At 41.8% G+C, this 24,122-nt stretch overlaps 1 protein-coding gene across 4 annotated transcripts in view; it reads right to left on the bottom strand.

The window, feature by feature from the left end:
• LOC143277877 (sodium-coupled monocarboxylate transporter 1-like) overlaps positions 1–24,122 on the bottom strand; it is a 98,548-nt gene that overhangs the window by 46,140 nt on the left and 28,286 nt on the right. For 2 of the 4 annotated variants that reach the window (XM_076582827.1, XM_076582826.1), the window contains exons 3-5: positions 9,745–10,136; positions 8,439–8,507; positions 1,616–1,667 (exon numbers count right to left, since the gene is read on the bottom strand). In XM_076582827.1, the coding sequence (XP_076438942.1) occupies positions 1,616–1,667; positions 8,439–8,507; positions 9,745–10,095 (472 nt within the window). In that variant the 5' untranslated portion in view covers positions 10,096–10,136. Of the gene's footprint in view, positions 1–1,615; positions 1,668–8,438; positions 8,508–9,744; positions 10,137–17,877; positions 18,069–24,122 lie in introns of those variants that run through there. The other 2 variants (XM_076582824.1, XM_076582825.1) reach the window with 2 other exon arrangements.

Here is a 24,122-nt window from a genome sequence, read left to right as displayed (position 1 = left end):
GAGTGGTTGAGGGTGTAGTGACGTGGAGTGGTTGAGGGTGTGGTGATGTGGGAGTGGTTGAGGGTGTAGTGACGTGGAGTGGTTGAGGGTGTGGTGATGTGGGAGTGGTTGAGGGTGTAGTGACGTGGAGTGGTTGAGGGTGTGGTGATGTGGGAGTGGTTGAGGGTGTAGTGACGTGGAGTGGTTGAGGGTGTAGTGACGTGGAGTGGTTGAGGGTGTGGGGGTGTGGGAGTGGTTGAGGGTGTGGTGATGTGGGAGTGGTTGAGGGTGTAGTGACGTGGAGTGGTTGAGGGTGTAGTGACGTGGGAGTGGTTGAGGGTGTAGTGACGTGGAGTGGTTGAGGGTGTAGTGACGTGGGAGTGGTTGAGGGTGTAGTGACGTGGAGTGGTTGAGGGTGTAGTGAAGTGGAGTGGTTGAGGATGTAGTGACGTGGAGTGGTTGAGGGTGTAGTGACGTGGAGTGGTTGAGGGTGTAGTGACGTGGAGTGGTTGAGGGTATGGTGATGTGGGAGTGGTTGAGGATGTAGTGACGTGGAGTGGTTGAGGGTGTGGTGATGTGGGAGTGGTTGAGGGTGTAGTGACGTGGAGTGGTTGAGGGTGTGGTGATGTGGGAGTGGTTGAGGGTGTAGTGACGTGGAGTGGTTGAGGGTGTAGTGACGTGGAGTGGTTGAGGGTGTAGTGACGTGGTAGTGGGTGATGGGGGAACAGAATTCAGTTTCGTGGCTAAATAGTGCAGCTGACAACAAAATGTACTGATTTCAGATTGAACAATAACATTTGCAACAGAAAATTACCTGCTGATAACAATGTGGCAGTGGACTTCACTGTACTGATGTTAATGTCATATGCTTCATACAAAGGAGATAGTAAAATGAATAGCTTTTCTTAAAAGCAGGTGATAAAAACGATAAACACATGTAATCGCTTCAATACTGAACAATCATGATCAGTTTCAGTTTCCCAAGAAGCTGTCACTGCGTTCCGACAAATCCATATACGCTGCACCATATCTGCTAATAAGATGCCTGACCAGCAGCATAACTCAACGTGCTTAGTCAGGCCTTGAGCGCATGCATACACATGTGTACCTATCGGAGTGGATTTCTTCTGCACAATGTTGCCACAGGACAGCACTTCATGTCCATCAGTTCATTTTTAGGGCGCCACGTGTGTGCTGCGCACGGGACCTCGGTTTATCATCTCATCCACAGGACTAGACGATCAGTTTGATTTTGTCAAACTTGGGAGAAAGGGCGAGAGCAGGATTCGAACCCATACCCACACGGACTCTCTGTATTGGCAGAGTGACAACCATTCTGCCACCTTCCTCCTCCTTGAAACGTAATGATGCTGAGAGTTCGTTCGTTTATTTATTTATAGTCTGTTCATCTAAGATGGTGATATTAGACTGAAATGCTGAGAGTAATAGTGACAAGTGCAGCAGCAACAAAATGCATTGATACGACCTACGTAGAATCATCTTTTTTTCTTCTGCCATTCGAAACCTGGCTGGGAAATCTCACATGACCCAGTAAGACGGACGGACAGACCTGCAAACCAACCATCAAACTAGCCGACAGTGTAACTAAACACATGACTTTTCTCGCAGTCCTTGCCTGCTTCAAGGGCGGTGGATGGTGCAAAGGATGCCACGCCCATGTACAGGATCTGAAAAGTCACATGGCAACAACCTTAATATCACTAGCGAATCTGTCTCTATCTCTTTATGTCTGTCTACCTGTCTGTCTGTGTCTTTGTTTGTCTATATGTCTGTGTCTGTGTCGCACTGCTGCACTTCACTCAGTTCAAGGTCACACGACAGGTTGACTCGCTCTCCAACGCAGGGATAAACAACATGACGAAATAGAGATGCGACCTTCTTATCATTAGACAATTCAAACAAAGATATATGAATATATCCACATTTCCCCATGCAGGAATGAATTATATCAGTCATCACTTCAGGAATACGAAATCACAAAATTTCAATTCTCCCTTTAGCTTTCTTATTAAGCTGAAACCATGTTCATGGATCTTTGCAGGTAAAAAATCGTTTCCTTTTTTTTCTTTTTTTTTAAATGAACCTTTTTAAATTTCATTTTCAATGTCAAAAACAGAAATGGTGACATACGACCAGAAAGAAAAACAAAAAGGATAAACACTACTATTTCCTTATATTAAGTATATCATTTGATATCCATACAAATACATATAAATCCACATGCGCGCGCGCGCACACACACACACACACACACACACACACACACACACACACACACACACACACACACACACTGTTACAAGCATATAAATTTATAGACATGCACACAAGCATATCGGCACCTGTAAACACGTATTTTCATCCACTGATGTTTGCATGTAATGTATATAATAAACGTCATAGAATAAAGCATTTACACCTTATTGCATGTTTAGATAATCAATGTTGTAATGTTGTTCTTTTCTTTTGTTCTGGTTATTCTTCTGTATTCCTCTCATGCCCCTAGAAATTCTATGCAGCGATATGTATGTATTAAACGAGTGATAGGTGTGTATAATCAGCGATGTGTATGTATTAAACGAGTGATAGGTGTGTATAATCAGCGAAATGTATGTATTAAACGAGTGATAGGTGTGTATAATCAGCGGTATGTATGTATTAAACGAGTGATAGGTGTGTATAATCAGCGATATTCACTGGGTAAAAAAAGGAAAGAAAGAAAAAGAATGCATACATAAGAGGAACGTGCAGTGATTTTAACATCTTCAAATGTTGATCAAATGCTTGTATGGAAACCAGTTTATCAAGAATGTATTAACAGACATATTCACAAGCGAGATATGTTTTTCAGTTTCATATACACGTTTCAGATATTTTCTGAAATGATTAAGCTGTAGAATTGTATTACTGACCTTGCATTTGAAGATGAAGAATTTGGCATGGACTATAATCATGTCAAGAGTTCCATCAGACATGAATGCGCTATTGTGTCCAAATATAATGATTCCTTCGTTGAATTTTAAGAATTTTGCATTTTATATTGATATGTCTTTGATATGTCTTTCAAGCGTATTCCAGAACACATGTGTAAATTCGCATTTTCAGAATATATGGTATATATCGATATTTCACGTGTGAACACTGCGGACATTGTCAAATTAAGTATGATTGTAAAAGAAAAGCAAACTTCACATTCATCTTTGCAATCAAATACATATGCATTACAATAAGTACAGAGACAAAGACAGGACATCAAAACAGACAATCGTATCAATTCAATCACAATAAATGTTGCAAGGGCAGTGCAAAAGTCAAACCGAAGTAAATAGATCAAATTATCTTCCAGTATTTGACATGTTTTATATAAGTTCAAATAACACTCAACTATGAAAGAATGTCTATTCATAAGATTGAAATCCTATTATATATATGACTGATGCGCCACAAAGTGACCATTAAGAATGAATCAAGTCGACGCAATTTCTGTCAACGTCAGCTCCTCAACAACGATACATACAAATTCAATATCCCGGACAGCACGTGCTTTCCATCCTGAACAACGACGACAAAATTTTTTTTTAAAAACTTGTTAATTCAAAGACAACCTCGTGTGCTCGTATGGTTTTTTTGTTGTTGTTTTTTTTTTTGGGGGGGGGGGGGTGTTGTTGTTTTTTTGTTTTGTTTTGTTGTTGTTGTTTTGCCATCTCAACAAACACACACACACATATATATATGTATATATAAGACAGAAAAAGAAAAAGAAAAGAAAAGTAAGAAGAGAAAGAAGAAAAAAAAATGCAAGCACGTGCAGTTAGTAAGACAAATTAGAGAAATTTTTGTTGGTCGATCCCATCAGTTGTAAGACAAACTTTGTTGGTCGATCCCATCAGTTGTAAGACAAATTAGAGAAATCTTTGTTGGTCGATCCCATCAGTTGTAAGACAAATAAGAGAAATCTTTGTTGGTCGATCCCATCAGTTGTAAGACAAATTAGAGAAATCTTTGTTGGTCGATCCCATCAGTTGTAAGACAAATAAGAGAAATCTTTGTTGGTCGATCCCATCAGTTGTAAGACAAATAAGAGAAATCTTTGTTGGTCGATCCCATCAGTTGTAAGACAAATAAGAGAAATCTTTGTTGGTCGATCCCATCAGCTTTGCTGAAGCTGGACATGAAGGGCGATGAACACAAAGTACCCCATGACAGCCAACATTCCAACGTCTCTGTTCAAGAGGACACTCCTGTGACCAACACCTCCCTGCGCCCACAGTGGAATAAGAATTAACATTAATTCTGTACAAATTGATATTCACCTCAGCGCCTGCACCACGTGCACCACTATCCTCTCTGTACCAACGAGTTCAGACCAAACAACAGTGGCATATCCAAGCCATACAAAAACTCTTCCCTTCACAACCAGGCAACACTGTCATGACATCAACAAAAACTGGGTGTCATGACAGTTTGTTGGTTTACCAGTTTGCCTGTCTGTCTATCCTTCTGTCCGTCCTTCCCTCTCTCTCTCTCTCTCCCTCTCTCCTTTCTCTCATTCGCACACACATTCATACAAGAAGATACACGTACGCAGATGGACGCACATACAGATACACACACACACACACACACACACACACACACACACACACACACACACACACACACACACACACAATCTTTAGAAACGGTAGTCATGTTGCTGCATGTGAACGGTGGTATTATGGAGAAAATCAGACAGAAGTGACAAACTTATACAGGTATCTTGGTGTCTGTCTCTCCTCTCGCTTGTCCTTTTCCCACGCTTTGAAAGATATCGCTGATCGTGCAAAAAACAAAAACACAAAAAAAAGGCGTGGTATGTATATTCTGGTCTCTAGGAGAAAGATCCCCCACTGTATTTTTCAAACTGTTTGATGCACAGATCCAGCCTATGTTAAGTTATGGTGCTGAAGTTTGGTGTATTGATAACGATCTTACAGTCACAGAAAGAGTGCATCTGTTTTCGCTGAAAAGATTTTTGAATGTTACCACCAAAACGCCAAATCTTTTAGTTTATGGCGAGACAGGACGCTACCCATTGTACATAAATATGTATACTACGTGTTTGAAATACTGGTTACGTGTTGCCATGATGTCTACCATTTGCCATGATGTTTGCCATTTAAAGCATATATAATGCTTTTATTCCCACATAAACAAAATAAGAAGACATGGGACTCTTCCATTTGTTGTACATTGTATTATTATGGTTTTGAAGAAGTTTGGAGGAATCAGGGAGTAGGTGATGAAAAGGCGTCTTGGGCTGAATTTAAGGAATGTGTAGTAAGGTTCTATAAACACAAATGGGTAAACAGTATAAATTCAAATGACAGATTCTCATTCTATTGCTCATTCAGCTCATCTTTAGCTTCAGCACCACATTCAAACATGTTAAAACACATTAGAATTCGAATATTTTAAAATCGTTTGAGATTAGGAGTATCACCATTAAAAATACACAAACTACGTTTCACAGACGATGCTTGTGAAAGAAAATTTGATTGTTCATTTTGCAGATATCATTGAGAAACAGAAGTTCACTTCATTCTGTGTTGTCCAAAATAATAAGAACTTAGGGAGATGTATATTGCAAAGAAGTATTTCAATCGTCTTTCCAACTTCAAACTATCGTTGTTATTCGCTGACAAAAACAAAAACGTTCAAACACGTCTCGCCACTTACATCTACACAGCTTTTCAAATCAGAAATGTGTGAATTATCAATTACATTTTTGTGTTATTTTCATACCACACCTCTAGATGTGTTAATCTCTGTTGATATGGGTCAAAGGCCTAATCAATTAATATGTCAAGACTCAAGACTCTCTCTCTCTCTCCTTTCTCTCATTCGCACACACACTCATATAACCAGATACACGCACGTATGTACGCAAAGCACATACGCAGATAGAAACACATACAGATACACACGGACGGACACGAAGATACACAGAAACACAGACACACAGACACACACATACACACGCACGCACGCACGCACACACACACACACACACACACACACACACACACACACACACACACAGCAAGCCCCGTCCAGGTACACACAGTGGGAGGACAGACGTCACAGAGATCCTCGGGATGGAAGAGGTAACTACACGAGACGCACGCAGACGGAAGACATCGTAATGATCACGATAACTCTCATGACCGAATCCCAACCACTGACCAACTACAACCCCCCAAGCCCCACCCCAATCAGACTCCAAGTCCCGACCGTGTGCCCGTTGTTCCCGGCACGAGGCTTTACAGTCACGTGCTGTCAGGTTCTGCAGGACAAACAGACCAACCAGTCCGTCACGCCACTATGGAGAGTGGTCAGCATGAGGTTAGCAGCCAACAGCCTGTTCATCACCATGTTCCGGAAAGAAGGGAACCCGAGAGAAGCAGTCCTATGACCCTGGCAGCAGAACAGCAAGAACCGAGCATCCATCCCTCTCCTGCTGTGTGTGAGGCCAACTGCCAGCACTGACCAGTCTACAGACCCGGTGCCGTCCAACACGGAAGACGCGGCAGACAGACGTGACAGCAGACGCAGGAAACACTTCACAAGACCAAGCACTTTCTGCGACCACAACGAACGAGGAGACCACCCCCCATCTCTCCCCTCCCACCCAAGATTGCACGGGAAACCCCTCTCACTCCCGCCCGTCCTCAACAAGATGTGATGACAGTGGAAAAGGACGAACGCACCAGAAAAGTACGCCTGCATCTAAAAGCGCAGCGAAGAGAACAGGGGATTCCCCAGCGCACCGAAGTAGCTGCAGTCCTCCCGTGATGTCCGTGCGAGGAAAGCAGAGCGGCGCTGCACGGACACCAACATACAGCAACTCACAACAAACTCTGACAGACAGACAGACACGTAACACTCAGGCAAGACTTCCGACAGACTGGCTGACCCCTTCGTGCTCTAAAAAGCAGTTGGACTCTAAAGCTGGGAAGAAAAAGAAATGACGTGAAGGCCGTGACCCTGATGTAGTCAGTGACAGTGTAAATCAGTCCTCAGGTGAGCTGTCTGTACTGGCATGGAACGTGGAAGGTCTCGCCTCCAAACTAAATGCTCCTTCTTTCCTGTCCTATGTTTCGTATACTTTATTTATTTTACTGAAACGTTTATGCAAAGCTTTTGTTCAGCAGCATTCCCTTCCCACACCCATCTTATTGCACCAGCTCAACTGAAACTTTTCAACAGTGGAGGAGTGATTGCTCTCGTCAGGAATGAATTGATGAAATTTGTTAGAAAAGTATCAACACCATATAACAATACAATAATACTACAGTTGGCCAGCGAACTGTTTGGAACTGATACAGATGTTTTCATGATTTGCGAAAACCTGAACCCTACTGACAGCCCATTTTATACTAACAGTGAATTCACGCATGGTATTTCTATGCTGGAGCGTACCTTACAAGATATTTTAGAATGTAATATTGATGCACAGTTTATCATACGTGGAGACTTAAATGCCAGAATTGCAAACAAAATTCCTTGGCATTTTGACGTTGATCTCTTCCGCTCTGTACAGGGTAGATGCGATAATGATAATGTAAATGATAATCACCTTTGGACGGAATCAAATACCACGCGGCTTTCGTAGGTTTTCTCATGATCATTATCTCAATAGCTACGGAAAAAATCTGCTATGCTTGTGTGCAGGTTTCGACCTACACATTTTAAATGGTATGACTGAAGGTAACAAAGACGGTTGCTATACTTTCTTGTCTTCTACTGGCAACAGCGTTATAGATTACTTTTTGTTTTCACATTCACTCTGCACATTACCTCGTGAGATGTATGTTGGGGAACGTATTGAGTTCAAGCATATGCCGATAGTCTGTCATGTTTATTGTACAGAAAATTTTGAACATGGGGAAGAAACCTTTTCTTGTTTCGACAAACTCATATGGTCAGAAGACAAAGAGTATGTCTTGTTACATAATCTTGAACGGCCTGAGAATGTACAAAAACTAGTTGAAGCAGATCGTCTGCTACACCAAGACATAAATGAAGCCGTCAATATTTTTACAGACATGTTAACTTCAGACACACAGACACAGACACACACATACACACGCACGCACGCACACACACACACACACACACACACACACACACACACACACACACACACACACACACAAAGTCAACGGAACCCAATACAACATACAACACACATAGCAGCGCATTTTCATTCCATGTACACTCGCTGATCGTAATTCATGGAGCTTCAGACGTCCACATGGCCTCTCTCTGATGGTCCATAAATCATGAGTGACGACAGTGTTCCCCTTTGCCCAGCGCGTGCCTGGCTTACGGTCTGCCTGTATCGAATCAACAATATATCACCCACTGTACAGACAACACACAGCTGAAACCTTTACCTGTTGAACGATGAGAATCAGCGTGCCCGTCAGTTTGGCGGGGCGGAATTTGAACCTTCTCTCCAGATACTGTGACACAGAACAATGGATAACAATGACCATGCCTGCACTTTTATGATTGTTTACACACGTTATTGAACATGCTGAAACAAGTTGAAATATCCATCTATGTATCTAAATGTCTGTCCGTCTGTCTGTCCGTCTGTCTGTCTGAAGAAGAAGCTCATCATCATCAACAACTACAACAACGGCAATAACAACAACTACAACAACGGCAATAACAACAACTATAGCAGCAGCAACAACAATATCGAACATTAACAAGAGGAACAAGCAGACAAGAAGAAGGTGACAATGATAACGACAACGACAATAAAGAGTGGAGTGATGGCCTAGAGGTAACGCGTCCGCCAAGGAAGCGAGAGAATCTGAGCGCGCTGGTTCGAATCACGGCTCAGTCGCCGATATTTTCTCCCCCTCCTACTAGACATTGAGTGGTGGTCTGGACGCTAGTCATTCGGATGAGACGATAAACCTAAGTCCCGTGTGCAGCATGCACTTAGCGCACGTAAAAAAACCCACGGCAACAAAAGGGTTGTTCCTGGCAAAATTCTGTAGAAAAATCCACTTCGATAGGAAAAACAAATAAAACTGCACGCAGGAAAAAATACAAAAAATGGGTGGCGCTGTAGTGTAGCGACGCGCTCTCCCTGGGGAGAGCAGCCCGAATTTCACACAGAGAAATCTGTTGTGATAAAGAGAAATACAAATACAAATACAAAGACTGTGGATAATGGTATCTAAAAATAGAATGAGCTGAAGGAAAAATTGCCTTTCAAGCTAGATATAACGGCCAGAAACGAAAGGACAAATGAATCAATAGATAAACATCAGTGAACTAATAAACAGATAAATAAACAAATAAGTAAATTAACAGACGCAATGCATTGCATTGCAAAGCAGTCTGACACAACGCAACGCAACTCGACACAACACGACACGATACGATATGTTATGATATGATTCAGAATTATACACTAACTACACTACAATACACTACAATACAAATCAAAACAACATAGTACAATACAATGCAATACAAAACGTTTCAAACCAAACCAAACAAAAAACAATACGAAACAAAAGAAACAAATTTCAAAAATCATTAATGGACTGATTGATACTTGACGACGTGATTAGCAGTGTAAAAGCCTAGCCTCAAAGCTGCTGCTTATTGACTGAATTGACTGATACTTGATGAAGTGACTGATACTTGATGAAGTGATTAGCAGTGTAAAAGCCTGACCTCGAAGCTGCTGGTCAGTTTCAGGGGGTAGAGCAGCGGCACGAAGACGAGAGCGGCGATGACGATGGCCAGCAGCATGCCCCCCAGGTAGATGAAGTACTGGGTGCCCGCCGTGTACATCTCTGCCGGCGTGCCCAGGATGAGGATGGCCGACATGAAGGACACCAGGATGGAGATGGCCACGGGCACGATGCTCATGCTACGGTTGGCCATCAGGAACTCCTTGGTCGTCTTCTGCCGCCCGCCCCGGCACCCGTAGAACACCCCGATGGCCGCCGACACGGCCAGCATCAGAGCGAAGACCACGTAGTCCCAGACCTGGAAGTGCCGTTGGTGCTCTTCTGCCACCATTCTGCTGGTGCTGGGGGCTGTTGGCGGAATGAGGACACTACCTGATACACAACATACAGCATTAACAATTGTAGTAGTAATAGCAGCAGCAGCAGCAGCAGCAGTATTAGTAGTGATAGTGGTGGTGGTGGTAATGGTGTTCTGACGGCAGCGGAATGAGGACATCAGCACGTGATACAGAATATACAGTAGAAGTAATACTAGTAGTAGTAGTAGTGGCGGCGGCGGCGGCGGTGGTGGTGGTGGTGGTGGTGAGGGTGGTGGTGGTGGTGGTGAGGGTTGAGGGAAGATGACATGGAAAAGACAAAAGAAAGAAAAAATGGGACGGAAAAAAAAATGAAACGAAAGGAAGAGAAAGAGAAAACGAAAATTATGTTTTTTTTAACGTCGGCCAAAGGCCGTAATATAAAAACAAGGGAAGAGGGGAGAATTTGAGTGGGGGAGGGGGGGGGGAGCTTACGATGAAGGAATCAAGAAACGTGTCTGATATATTATCTTCTTTTTTCAGATTCTTCGAAGACAGATATATTCCATCACATGTCAACAGTATTTCAGGCAAACTTTCGCCACATGAGTAACAGTTCCAGAAGTCAATGTTTCAGTCAATGTTTTCTTTTCAGACAGACAAAGAAACAGAGAGGCAGACACAGAGACAGACAGTCAGAGACAGACAGACACAGAGACAGACAGACACAAAGACAGACAAAGAGACAGACAGACTGACAAAGAGACAGACAGACGGACAGACTGACAGACAAAGAAACAGACAGACACAAAGACAGACAGACAAAGAGACAGACAGACACAAGGACAGACAGACAGACAAAGAGACAGACAGACTGACAAAGAGACAGACAGACTGACAGACAAAGAGACAGAGATATACAAAGAGACATACAGACACAGAGACAGACAGAGTGAAAAAGAGACAGGGAGACACAGAGACAGACAAAGAGACAGACAGACAGACACAGAGACAGACAGACAGAGACACAGGCCAGAAAGGAAGAAAATTGCGAAGCAGACGGAGCCCAGTGAAGGCCGCACGTGATATGTCTGCCTGCTGAAGCCACTCAGCTGTCGCTGACCTTTCACAGTCAGCAAAGGTCACAGGTTGGCCCGGAAACTGTGAGGAGGTTCTGGGGGGGTTGGGAGGTGGAGGGGGTCGGAGGGAGGTGGGGGGGGGGCACCGTCGTCATTCTACTGGCCTTAGGACCACAGGATCTGGGTCTGATTTTCCACAAACCTGTTAAACGTCCATGGTTTGGGGGAGGGCAATGTGTGGTGTGTGTGCGCCGTGTGTGTGTGTGTCTTTGTATCTGCATGTGCGCGCGCCCATGCGTGTTTGTGATGTCCCAGTAAGAAATCTGAACCAATGGTTTAACATACCCACTAACATCTCCAATTCCACTGTAGCCGTGTGAATGTTAGTGCCTCATCTCCCTGCCAACACAGGCAGCGAGCGGCTGTTGGGATGAACGAATGAATGTAGCGAGATGTTCTTGCGCGTGGAGCTCTGAACCTACCACTTATGTCTGACCTTCTGCTATTAATGTCATCATGTAGTGGGTGTCTTTCGTCGGTCAAAATTGTTATTAGTCTGTCAGTCAGTTTTCTATTGTGCATGTCGCTAAAGGCGTCTCGTCTTATACCCACCACCCCACCCGCTTTCCTAATGACTTTTCCAACCTGTCTTTGTTATGTTTGGTCAGGTTTCCCCCCAAGCACACGGCTCCGTATGTTAAAACACTGCAGACAACAGATGTGTAAAACATTTGGAGCATCTGCTTGCATACATTAAAAGATTTTATTTTTCTAAGACAGTACATGCGACTGTTGCTCTTTTTAATGAGTGCAGTTGAGTTTTCATTCCAAGACAGCTTATTGTCGATTATCACACCAAGATATTTGTATGAGTCTACTTGTTCGACCACTTCATTTTTTGTGATGATTTTACTTAAACTTGATTTCTTTTTTCTGAAGTCGATTTCAAGCTCTTTCGTTTTGCCAACATTCAGTTCAATGAAATTTTCTTCACACCAGTTCACAAACCTGTCAATTTCTCTTCGGTAGTCAACGTCATCATCATCAGTAATAAGTCCTGTCAGTGCGGAATCATCTGCAAACTTAGCGAGTGGACATGAATTGGTCAGACTTCTGCATTCAGCCGTATACAAGGTAAAAAGAAAAGGCGAGAGCACTGTGCCTTGTGGTTCACCTGTGTTTGTGAAAGAAACAGTAGACATAAAATCATTTAATTTTACAAACTGAGGCCTTTTAGTAAGACAGTCTAAAACCCATAAAATCGTCGGAAAAGCAAGTCCCATGTGCATAACGTTTTTGCTAAGAGGTGAGGTTGAATCGTATTAAAAGCACTAGAAAAATCAAAGAACATCAGGCGGACACAGGTATTTGATTTGTGTAGGTGTTCATAGATTTTGTTTAAGACAAAAAGTATTGCATCATCCGTACATCTGATCCTCCTGTACGCAAATTGCAAGGGATCTAAAAATGGTTCCCTTGCACGCGGTAATGGAGAAATTAGGCTGAACAAACTGTCCAAGTCATACAGTAATGGAGAAATTAGGTTGAACAAACTGTCCAAGTCACACAGTAATGGAGAAATTAGGCTGAACAAACTGTCCAAGTCATACAGTAATGGAGAAATTAGGCTGAACAAACTGTTCAAGTCACACAGTAATGGAGAAATTAGGCTGAACAAACTGTTCAAGTCACACAGTAATGGAGAAATTAGGCTAAATAAACTGTTCAAGTCACACAGTAATGGAGAAATTAGGCTGAACAAACTGTCCAAGTCACACAGTAATGGAGAAATTAGGCTGAACAAACTGTCCACGTCACACAGTAATAGAGATCACAGTGTCAGCCGTCATTACGTGTTGTAACTACAGATCACAGTGTGAGACGTCATTATGTGTTGTAACAACAGTTCACAGTATCAGGCGGCATTACGTGTTGTAACAACAGATCACAGTGTCAGGCGTCATTACGTGTTGTAACAACAGATCACAGTGTCATGCGTCATTACGTGTTGTAACAACAGATCACAGTGTCAGGCGTCATTACGTGTTGTAACAACAGATCACAGTGTCAGGCGTCATTACGTGTTGTAACAACAGATCAGTTTCAGGCGTCATTACGTGTTGTAACAACAGATCAGTTTCAGGCGTCATTACGTGTTGCAACAACAGATCAGTTTCAGGCGTCATTACGAGTTGTAACAGATCACAGTGTGAGACGTCATTACGTGTTGTAACAACAGATCACAGTGTCAGGCGTCATTACGTGTTGTAACAACAGATCATTGTGTGAGGCGTCATTACGTCGTATTGTAACAACAGATCACAGTGTCATGTGTCATTACGTGTTGTAACAACAGACCACAGTGTCAGGCGTCATTACGTGTTGTAACAACAGATCAGTGTCAGGCATCATTCCGAGTTGTAACAACAGATCAAAGTGCCAGGCGTCATTACGTGTTTTAACAACAGATGACAGTGTCTTGCGTCATTACGTGTTGTAAAAACAGATCATTGCGTGAGGCGTCATTACGTGTTGTAACAACAGAGGACAGTGTCAGGCGTCATTACGTGTTGTAAAAACAGATCACAGTGTGAGACGTCATTATGTGTTGTAACAACATATCACAGTATCAGGCGTCATTACGTGTTGTAACAACAGATCACAGTGTCAGGCGTCATTACGTGTTTTAACTACAAATCACAGTGTTAGACGTCATCACGTGTTGTAACAACAGATCACAGTATCACAGTGGCAAGAGTCATTACGTGTTCTTAGAACAGATCATAGTGTGTCACGTCCTTATGTCTTGTAACAACAGATCACAGTGTGTGGCGTCTTTACGTGTTATAACAACATATCACAGTGTCATGCGTCATTACGTGTTGTAACAACAGATCAGTGTCAGGCATCATTACGAGTTGTAACAACAGTTCTGAGTGAGAGGCGGCATTACGTGTTGTAACAACAGATGACAGTGTCATGCATCATTATGTGTTGTAAAAACAGATCAAAGTGTCAGGCGTCATTACGTGTTGTAACAACAGATCATTGTGTGAGGCGTCACTACGTGTTGTAACAACAGATGACAGTGTCAGGCGTCATTACGTGTTGTAACAACAGATGACAGTGTGAGACGTCATTACGTGTTGTAACATCAGATCACAGTGTCAGGCGTCATTACGTGTTGTAACAACAGATCACAATGTAGGCGTCATTACGTGTTGTAACAACAGATCACAGTGTGTGGCGTCATTACGTGTTGTAACAACAGAACACAGTGTGTGGCGTTATTACGTGCTATAACAACAGATCACAGTGCCAGGCGTCATTACGTGTTGTAACAACAGATCATAGTGTGACGCGTCATTACATGTTGTAACAAACAGATCACAGTGTCAGGCGTCATTACGTGTTGTAACAACAGATCACAGTGTGTGGCGTCTTTACTTGTTGTAACAACAGTTCAGAGTGTCAGTGGTCATTACGTGTTGTAACAACAGATCATAGTGTCTGGCGTCATTACGTGTTGGAACAACAGATCACAGTGTGAGACGTCATTACGTGTTGTAACAACAGATCACAGTGTGTGGCGTCATTACATGTTGTAACAACAGATCACAATGTAGGCGTCATTACGTGTTGTAAGAACAGATCGCAGTGTGTGGCGTCATTACGTGTTGTCACACCAGAACACAGTGTGTGGCGTCATTACGTGTTGTAACAACAGATCACAATGTAGGCGTCATTACGTGTTGTAACAACAGATCAGAGGCATGCGTCATTACGTGTTGTAACAACATATCACAGTGTCATGCGCCATTACGTGTTGTAACAACAGATCAGTGTCAGGTGTCATTACGTGCTGTAACAACAGATCACAGTGTCATGCATCATTACGTGTTGTAACAACAGATCACAATGTAAGCGTCATTACGTGTTGTAACAATAGCTCACAGTGTGTGGCGTCATTACGTGTTGTAACAACAGAACACAGTGTGTGGCGTCATTACGTGTTGTAACAACAGATCACAATGTAGGCGTCATTACGTGTTGTAACAACAGATCACAGTGTGTGGCGTCATTACGTGCTGTAACAACAGAACACAGTGTGTGGCGTCATTACGTGTTGTAACAACAGATCACAGTGTCAGGCGTCATTACGTGTTGTAACAACAGATCAGTGTCAGGTGTCATTACGTGCTGTAACAACAGATCACAGTGTCATGCATCATTACGTGTTGTAACAACAGATCACAATGTAGGCGTCATTACGTGTTGTAACAACAGATCACAGTGTGAGGCGTCATTACGTGTTATAACAACAGATCAGTGTCATGTGTCATTACGTGTTGTAACAACAGATCACAGTGTCAGGCGTCATTACGTGTTGCAACAACAGAACACAGTGTGTGGCGTCATTACGTGTTGTAACAACAGATCACAATGTAGGCGTCATTACGTGTTGTAAGAACAGATCACAGTGTGTGGCGTCATTACGTGTTGTAACAACAGATCACAGTGTGAGGCGTCATTACGTGTTGTAACAACAGAACACAGTGTGTGGCGTCATTACGTGTTGTAACAACAGATCACAGTGTCAGGCGTCATTACGTGTTGTAAGAACAGATCAGTGTCAGGTGTCATTACGTGCTGTAACAACAGATCACAGTGTCATGCATCATTACGTGTTGTAACAACAGATCACAATGTAGGCGTCATTACGTGTTGTAACAACAGATCACAGTGTGAGGCGTCATTACGTGTTATAACAACAGATCAGTGTCATGTGTCATTACGTGTTGTAACAACAGATCACAGTGTCAGGCGTCATTACGTGTTGCAACAACAGAACACAGTGTGTGGCGTCATTACGTGTTGTAACAACAGATCACAATGTAGGCGTCATTACGTGTTGTAAGAACAGATCACAGTGTGTGGCGTCATTACGTGTTGTAACAACAGATCACAGTGTGTGGCGTCATTACGTGCTATAACAACAGATCACAGTGCCAGGCGTCATTACGTGTTGTAACAACAGATCATAGTGTGACGCGTCATTACATGTTGTAACAAACAGATCACAATGTCAGGCGTCATTACGTGTTGTAACAACAGATCACAGTGTGTGGCGTCATTACGTGTTGTAACAACAGTTCACAGTGTCAGTGGTCATTACGTGTTGTAACAACAGATCATAGTGTCTGGCGTCTTTACGTGTTGGAACAACAGATCACAGTGTGAGACGTCATTACGTGTTGTAACAACAGATCACAGTGTGTGGCGTCATTACATGTTGTAACAACAGATCACAATGTAGGCGTCATTACGTGTTGTAACAACAGATCACAGTGTGTGGCGTCATTACGTGTTGTAACAACAGAACACAGTGTGTGGCGTCATTACGTGTTGTAACAACAGATCACAATGTAGGCGTCATTACGTGTTGTAACAACAGATCAGAGGCATGCGTCATTACGTGTTGTAACAACATATCACAGTGTCATGCGCCATTACGTGTTGTAACAACAGATCAGTGTCAGGTGTCATTACGTGCTGTAACCACAGATCACAGTGTCATGCATCATTACGTGTTGTAACAACAGATCACAATGTAGGCGTCATTACGTGTTGTAACAATAGATCACAGTGTGTGGCGTCATTACGTGTTGTAACAACAGAACACAGTGTGTGGCGTCATTACGTGTTGTAACAACAGATCACAGTGTGTGGCGTCATTACGTGTTGTAACAACAGATCACAGTGTGTGGCGTCATTAATTGTCGTAACAACAGATCACAGTGTGTGGCGTCATTACATGTTGTAACAACAGATCACAGTGTGTGGCGTCATTACGTGTTGTAACAACAGATCACTGTGCCAGGCGTCATTACGTGTTGTAACAACAGATCATAGTGTAAAGGCGTCATTACATGTTGTAACAAACAGATCACAGTGTCAGGCGTCATTACGTGTTGTAAGAACAGATCACAGTGTGTGGCGTCATTACGTGCTGTAACAACAGATCACAGTGTGAGGCGTCATTACGTGTTGTAACAACAGTTCACAGTGTCAGTGGTCATTACGTGTTGTAACAACAGATCACAGTGTGTGGCGTCATTACGTGTTGGAACAACAGATCACAGTGTGAGACGTCATTATGTGTTGTAACAACAGATCACAGTGTCATGTGTCATGACGTGTTGTAACAACAGATCATAGTGTGAGGCGTCATTACGTGTTGTAACAACAGATCACAGTGTCATGTGTCATTACGTGTTGTAACAACAGATCATAGTGTGAGGCGTCATTACGTGTTGTAACAACAGATCACAGTGTGAGGCGTCATTACGTGTTGTAACAACAGATCATAGTGTCAGGCGTCATTACGTGTTGTAACAACAGATCACAGTGTGAGGCGTCATTACGTGTTGTAACAACAGATCATAGTGTCAGGCGTCATTACGTGTTGTAACAACAGATCACAGTGTCAGTGGTCATTACGTGTTGTAACAACAGACCATAGTGTCAGTAAGTCAGGTTGTTCTCCAGGGAGGACAGCGTCGCCACAGTGCAGTGCAACGCTAGTTTTTCTTTCCCGAAATGGATTTTTCCAAAAGATTTTGCCATGGACACACTTTTTGTTGGCATAGGTTCTTTAACGTGCGCTAAGAGCATGCTGCACACGGGACCTCGGTTTGTCGTGTCATCCGATAGACCACATGATATCACCATACTCACTGTCACACAGAGAAGATCAGAAGGAACATGACACCAACAGAAGTGAGAAAACAGACTATCACTGCCAGGTATGGAAAGCATAGACATGAACGTCCATCCCACTCACTGTGACACACAGAAGATCAACCAAGCAACACGCACTGCAGTGCACAACTGACCCTGTTCTCCAGCCACTGTCCGCTTATCTACACTCACCAACGTACACAGGAGGCAGTAAATCGTCCTTAAGTGGTTGATTGCTCTGTCTTTTTATGTCTATGTTTCAGTTTCTGTCCGCGTGTGTCTCTCTGTATCTGTATTTTGTCTGTATCTCTCTTTCTGTCTATCATTGTCACTGTATCTGTGTCTCTGTCTGTCTATCTGTCAGTATCTATCTCTGTGTGTCTGTCTTTCTACCTCCTCGCCCCCCCCCTCCCCCCCACCACCCTCTCTCTCTCTCTCCAGCAGATGTGTTAGTCGTCCCAAGCACTGGAGTGCAACGTCTTTGTTCAGACCACTTCATCGGATTCGTGTGCTGGGTTATAAATGCATGAAGTTTTTCTTTTCAATGTTTAGATGTACGTTTTTTAACTCTTTTTTACATTGTACAGCGCAACTGAACTATTTTACATGGAAAAGCGCTTTATAGATAATCAGGCTACCATTATCATTATTATCATCTTTATTATAAATACGGAGGATAAACGAAGCTTTTGAGAGCTGGCAAATGGCAAGGCTGATACACATGGTGCCATCCAGCATGACTGTGTTTCAAGGAAATCCACGCTTCATTGGACCGTGTTCCCTCCAGCATCCTCCTCCTCTTCTTCTCCTTCGTTTAAATACACACGTTAAAGATCCTGTAATCCATGTCAGCGTTCGGTGGATTATGAAAACAAGTACATACCCCAGCATGCGCACCCCTGATAATGGATATATGGCTGCCTACATGGCGGGATAAATAGACAAAAAAACGGTCATACACTTAAGATGTTACGCGACTCTGTGTGTGTGTGTGTGTGTGTGTGTGTGTTGTTGTTGTTGTCTTCAGTTTAACGTCTTTCCACTTGAAGTGATATTAGACGGAAAAAAAAAAAAAAAAAAAAAAAAAAACCGTGGGGGTATGGGCTGTGAGAGGGGGGGGGATAAAAGTGTGTGTATGTGTGGAGGGTGAATAGGGAGAGACAACGCTAGGAAAAATGGAAACGTTATAAACGCCAACATCAAACAAATATAACATCTATAACAAATGTCCTATAGGACTATGCAGCAAACCTTCTGCAATAACAAATAACATATTGGAATTGTTAATAACACATTCAAAAGAACTTTTGGTGAAGTCTGGCAAAAAACATTTTAGATTCTGACATTCGAATATTACATGGTTGCTAGAAATATGTTCTCCACATATGCATCTGACATCTTTGCTGAACTTTGTTACAAAAGCGTTCAGTTTTATCCTGTTTGATAATGTATGAATCTGCCTTAATCTTATTGAATTACTGTATGTATTTGACTGATTGATAGTTCCCGGTTGTTGAACATTAATTACACTATGGTTTAAAGCTTTGCCGTTTTCCTGGTATAATTCTCTGACTTTGTTCCACGATGTTTTTTCTAGTATTCGATAACCCTCTTGTACAGACAGAGGCACATAAAGTTCTATGGTTCCCTGTTCGTTCTTTGCACCTTTTCTTGCAGCCCTGTCAGCCCATTCATTGTAGAGAATACCAAGATGTGAAGGAACCCAGAAAAACGTAATATGTGTTCCTTTCAAGCTTAAAAGATGTAAAATGTGGCTGATTTCTAGTATGATTTTAGATTTGTTCTTACAATTTGGTGAGTTTAAAGCACATAATACAGATTTGGAATCAACGCAAAACAAGACTTGTAGAAGGCAAATTGGAAGATCAAGAATATGATTTAGAGCCATAAGAATAGCAAGAAGTTCAGCAGTGAATATTGAACGATTTTTACCAATATAGTATGATCTTTCCGTTTTCAGTTCTGGTATAACGAAAGCTGAACCTGCTTGGCCATTGTCTAATACTGAGCCATCTGTGTAGATCTGTAAATGATCACGATATCTATTTTGAAGGTGTTCTCGGACTTCCGTTGCCGTGATATTCGGATTTTCATTCTTTTTAATGTCAGTATGATTAACATCAAAATGTGCTTTATTCATCTCCCAGATGGGGTATGGACTTACGGTCTTCTGTGTGTCTACGTCATCTGAATTAATTTTAGATTTTTCGAACAGGTTTGACACAAACGTGCCAATGGGTGTTAAATATGTTTTTAGCTCTTTTGGGGAAGTTGTTTTCGGATGTAATTTTTACTTCCTCTGATGTATAATTTTCAGTTGTTGAGCTTCTCAGTACGTATTTAGCACATGCGAGGTTTCGGTATTCATCTAAAGGTAGTACTCCTATTTCTTTGTATGTTCCGAGGGTCGATGCATGGAAAGGTATACCAAGGGCAAGTCTATATGCTTTGCAGTCTATGCTTTGAAGTTTCTTTAGCAAATATTTGGGAGCATTGAAAAAGACTTCTTGTCCATAGGATAGTTTGGATCGAATAAGTGATGATGATAAATGTTTCAAAATCGTTGTATCTTGTCCCCAGTATTGTTTACTCACAATTTTGAGTAAGTTTAAAGATTTTCTTGCTTTTGTTAATATATATTCAATATGGCTGTTCCAAGTTAGTTTTGAAGTAAGTATCAATCCTAAAAACTTAACAGTATCTTTATACTGAATTGTCTCATTTTCAATCCTAAATGTTGGTAACTCTTCTGGGTTTGTACCATTGTTAAAAAGCATAATATGTGTTTTTTCTGATGATAATGTAAGACCATTGTCAGCAATATATCTATTTAATCTATCTATTTCTCTTTGGTATATTTTCTTGATAGTTTAAAGCCCTTTTGGATGTATTCCGTTTCATAGTTACATCATCCACATACATATATCATCTGCGTATTGCACTAGGATCACATCATTTGATAAGTGTTTGGGTAAGTCGTTCAACAAGATATTAAATAAAACAGGGGCAATAACAGAACCTTGGGGTAATCCCATGTGAAGAGTTTTAGGATTTGAGTATGTATTCCCGACCCGTACCTGTATACTTCTTTCACTCAGGAAATCTTTGATATAATCATAGAGATGTCCTGAAAAGCCAACAGATTTCAGTTTAAAGAGTAACTTTGCATGCCAAACTTGATCATAGGCTTTCTTCACATCAAAAAAAGTTGCGAGAACGTTTTTCCTTCTAGCGAATTGTTGTTTTACATGTGTTGTAAGTTTTACCGAATTATCAATTGCAGATCTACCTCTCTGAAAGCCCGCTTGGTTAATTGGGATAATCTTATTTTTATGACAATAGTACATCAGCCTTCTCAAAATTATTCTTTCCATTAGTTTACCAGTATGTGATGTTTGTGCAATTGGCCTGTAGCTGCTCTTATCTGTTTTGCATTTTCCTTGTTTATGAACTGGTATCACAATAGACTGTTTCCATTGTGCTGGCATTAAACCATCAATCCAGCACTTTTGAAAAATTTCAAACAATAAAACAACAAAATTTTCTGGTAAATGTCTCAGCATCTCATTTGAGACTGCATCAAGTCCTACAGATGTTTTCTTTTTAGGGAGGGATACTAATGCTTCTTTAACCTCGTTGAGCGTGAGTGGAGCATTGACGTACTGACTATTATCAGGACATGGATCTGTATAATCACTTTTGCTCTCTTCTCCGGTTCTGTGTTTTCTGTTTTTAAGTGAGAGACCTTCCAATCGCATAGACTCCGAGAACATTTCTACAAATGTTTCTGCCTTCTCTGCATTGGACGGAAAATCTTTGTCTTTTATCTTAATAGGACAAGATGGCAAATTTATACCTTCTTTCATTTCATTAAATTTTTTCCATACCTTTTTTGTATCTTTATGATCAGAAATCTCCCTATTACAGAAGGAAGACCAATATTGTCTTTTTGCCTGTGCAATGACCATGTTGCTATGATGATTTGCCTTTTTCTTTTCAATAAGATTCTCTGGTGATTTGTTGCTCAGATAAGTTATAAATTTAGATTTTTTATTATCTACTGCTGCTTCACAGGCTGGTGTCCACCAAATATTTCCTGAATGCTTGCTTGATTTAAGTGAATTGTATTTTGGAATTGATATGTCGGCAGCTTGTAAAATGGTGTCAGTAAAGAATGAATACAATGTATCTATATCCGCGGTGTTTATGAACTCTGTGTTATAGCTAGCAAGCATACTTTCGAATTTCTCCCAGTTAGCATCTTTATGTGTGTGTGTGTGTGTGTGTGTGTGTGTGCATGCGTGCGTGCGTGCGTGCGTGTGTGTGTGTGTGTGTGTGTGTGTGTGTGTGTGTTTGCGCGTGCTTGTGCAATATTAATGTACTTTCTTTATTTTCGCTTGGTTTCTTTTCTTGCTCTTTTATTTTTTAGTGGAGACATCTTTCTTCAACACGCGTGCGCGTGCCTGAAATGTGATCGAATGACACACAAAAAACGAATGATGAGCGCCAAATGGCAGCCGTCAGTCGGCTCTACCCAGCCTGTCGTGCAAATGTTCCCGTGCTTGTTAAGCGCTCAGAGCTTTGTCTCCGACCGGTGAAAGGCGCTATATCATTCATTCATTTATTCATTCCTTCATTCGTTTACTATTTGATATAAACTATAAAGATAAAATTATTAAACAAGTTGCTAAGCATAAGTTACAATGCATCGTCGTTGATCAAAACCTCTCGCGGCAGAAACAAATTAATTGCCTTATGAAACCGATGTCTTTCAATGTATTCCATTTGTCACATATCAAATACTTTCTGTATGGTCGTTCTACAGGGATGTGTTATATCCCCACTGTTGTACTCACTATTCACACATGACTGTGCAACTCAAAATGAATGTAGCCTAACACCGCGGTCAAGTCTGCCGACGATACAACTCTAGAAAGGCTGATTACGAACAGTGATGAGTCAAAATATAGAGAGAGTACATGAACTTGTCAGTTGGTGTGATCAAAACAACTTAGAACTCAACGTATCAAAAACCAAAGCATTAATTCTAGATTTCAGGAGGACCAGATCTGACCCCTTACCACTTGTCATTGAAGACAAGCAAGTAGAGATCATCAGCGACTTTAAATTTCTCGGACTGATCATTTCCAACGATTTGAAATGGGAGAAAAATACGGAAAAAATTGTTAAGAAAGCACAACAGCGCCTGTACTTTCTTCGGCGCCTCAAAAAGTTCAGAATTAAAAAAGAAATCATGGTTGATTTCTACGGAGCAGTCATTGAAAGTGTGCTAACCTTTGCTGTTACTGTTTGGTACGGAAACATTTCCAAGGCAGAAGTTGCAGCCCTTAACAGAATCGTAAAAACTGCCACCAAGATTACCGGGGCCGATCTACCTTCTCTAGAAGACATATATTATAAGCAGCTACTCAAAAAAGCAAAATCAATCAGCCAGGATGAATCACATCCAGCTTTTGGGATTTTCGAGATGCTCCCCTCTGGTCGACGGTACAGAAGACTTAGTATAAGGACGAAAACCAATCGCTTCGCCAATAGCTTTTTCCCCAAAGCAGTCAATGCCCTGTCTCTCGAACAAATCCAGTGTGATAAATAGAATTGTGCAACCAACAACCATCTACCTGAATATCTAGTCATCAGCCCCATCCACATATAATATGCAGCAAACGTGTATGTGTGTGCAGTGCGTGCATGCGTGAGTATGCACAAGTTTTTATATTGATATGCACTTGTATGTATCTTATTTCTACTGTATCTGTGTTTGTGTATGATTTTCGACTTATGTTCGTACCTTGTTATGTGACTGACGAGTGAGTGAAGGAAGAAATCCTAGAAGAAACAAAGGATGAGAAGGAGGAAATGAGACAGGAAGAAACAAAGAAGAAGAGAAGGAATGAACAAATGAGAAAAAAGGAAGGAATAAAGAAATACCGCTCCTGGCAAAATACGATCCACAGTCACAACAGCAACCACCCCCCTGTCTCCATTGCCCTTTCAACCCCCCACCCCCACCCCCCCACCCCCCCACAAACATGCATGCGCGCGCGCGCACACACACACACACACACACACACACAGTTCATTGTTGAGAGAGAGAGAGAATCTCACAATTCACACAGCACGAATCACCTTTTCATAACAACCCAACCCAGATACCGAAGTTTCAACTGCCACTTTCTTGCCTACCTCTCCTAAATCAGCGA

This window comes from Babylonia areolata, chromosome 35, assembly GCF_041734735.1.
Source record: "Babylonia areolata isolate BAREFJ2019XMU chromosome 35, ASM4173473v1, whole genome shotgun sequence".
Classification (NCBI taxonomy): Eukaryota; Metazoa; Mollusca; class Gastropoda; order Neogastropoda; family Buccinidae; genus Babylonia; species Babylonia areolata.
The sequence above is the reverse complement of the archived record's forward strand: the minus strand, read 5'-3'. Positions and strand labels throughout refer to the sequence as shown.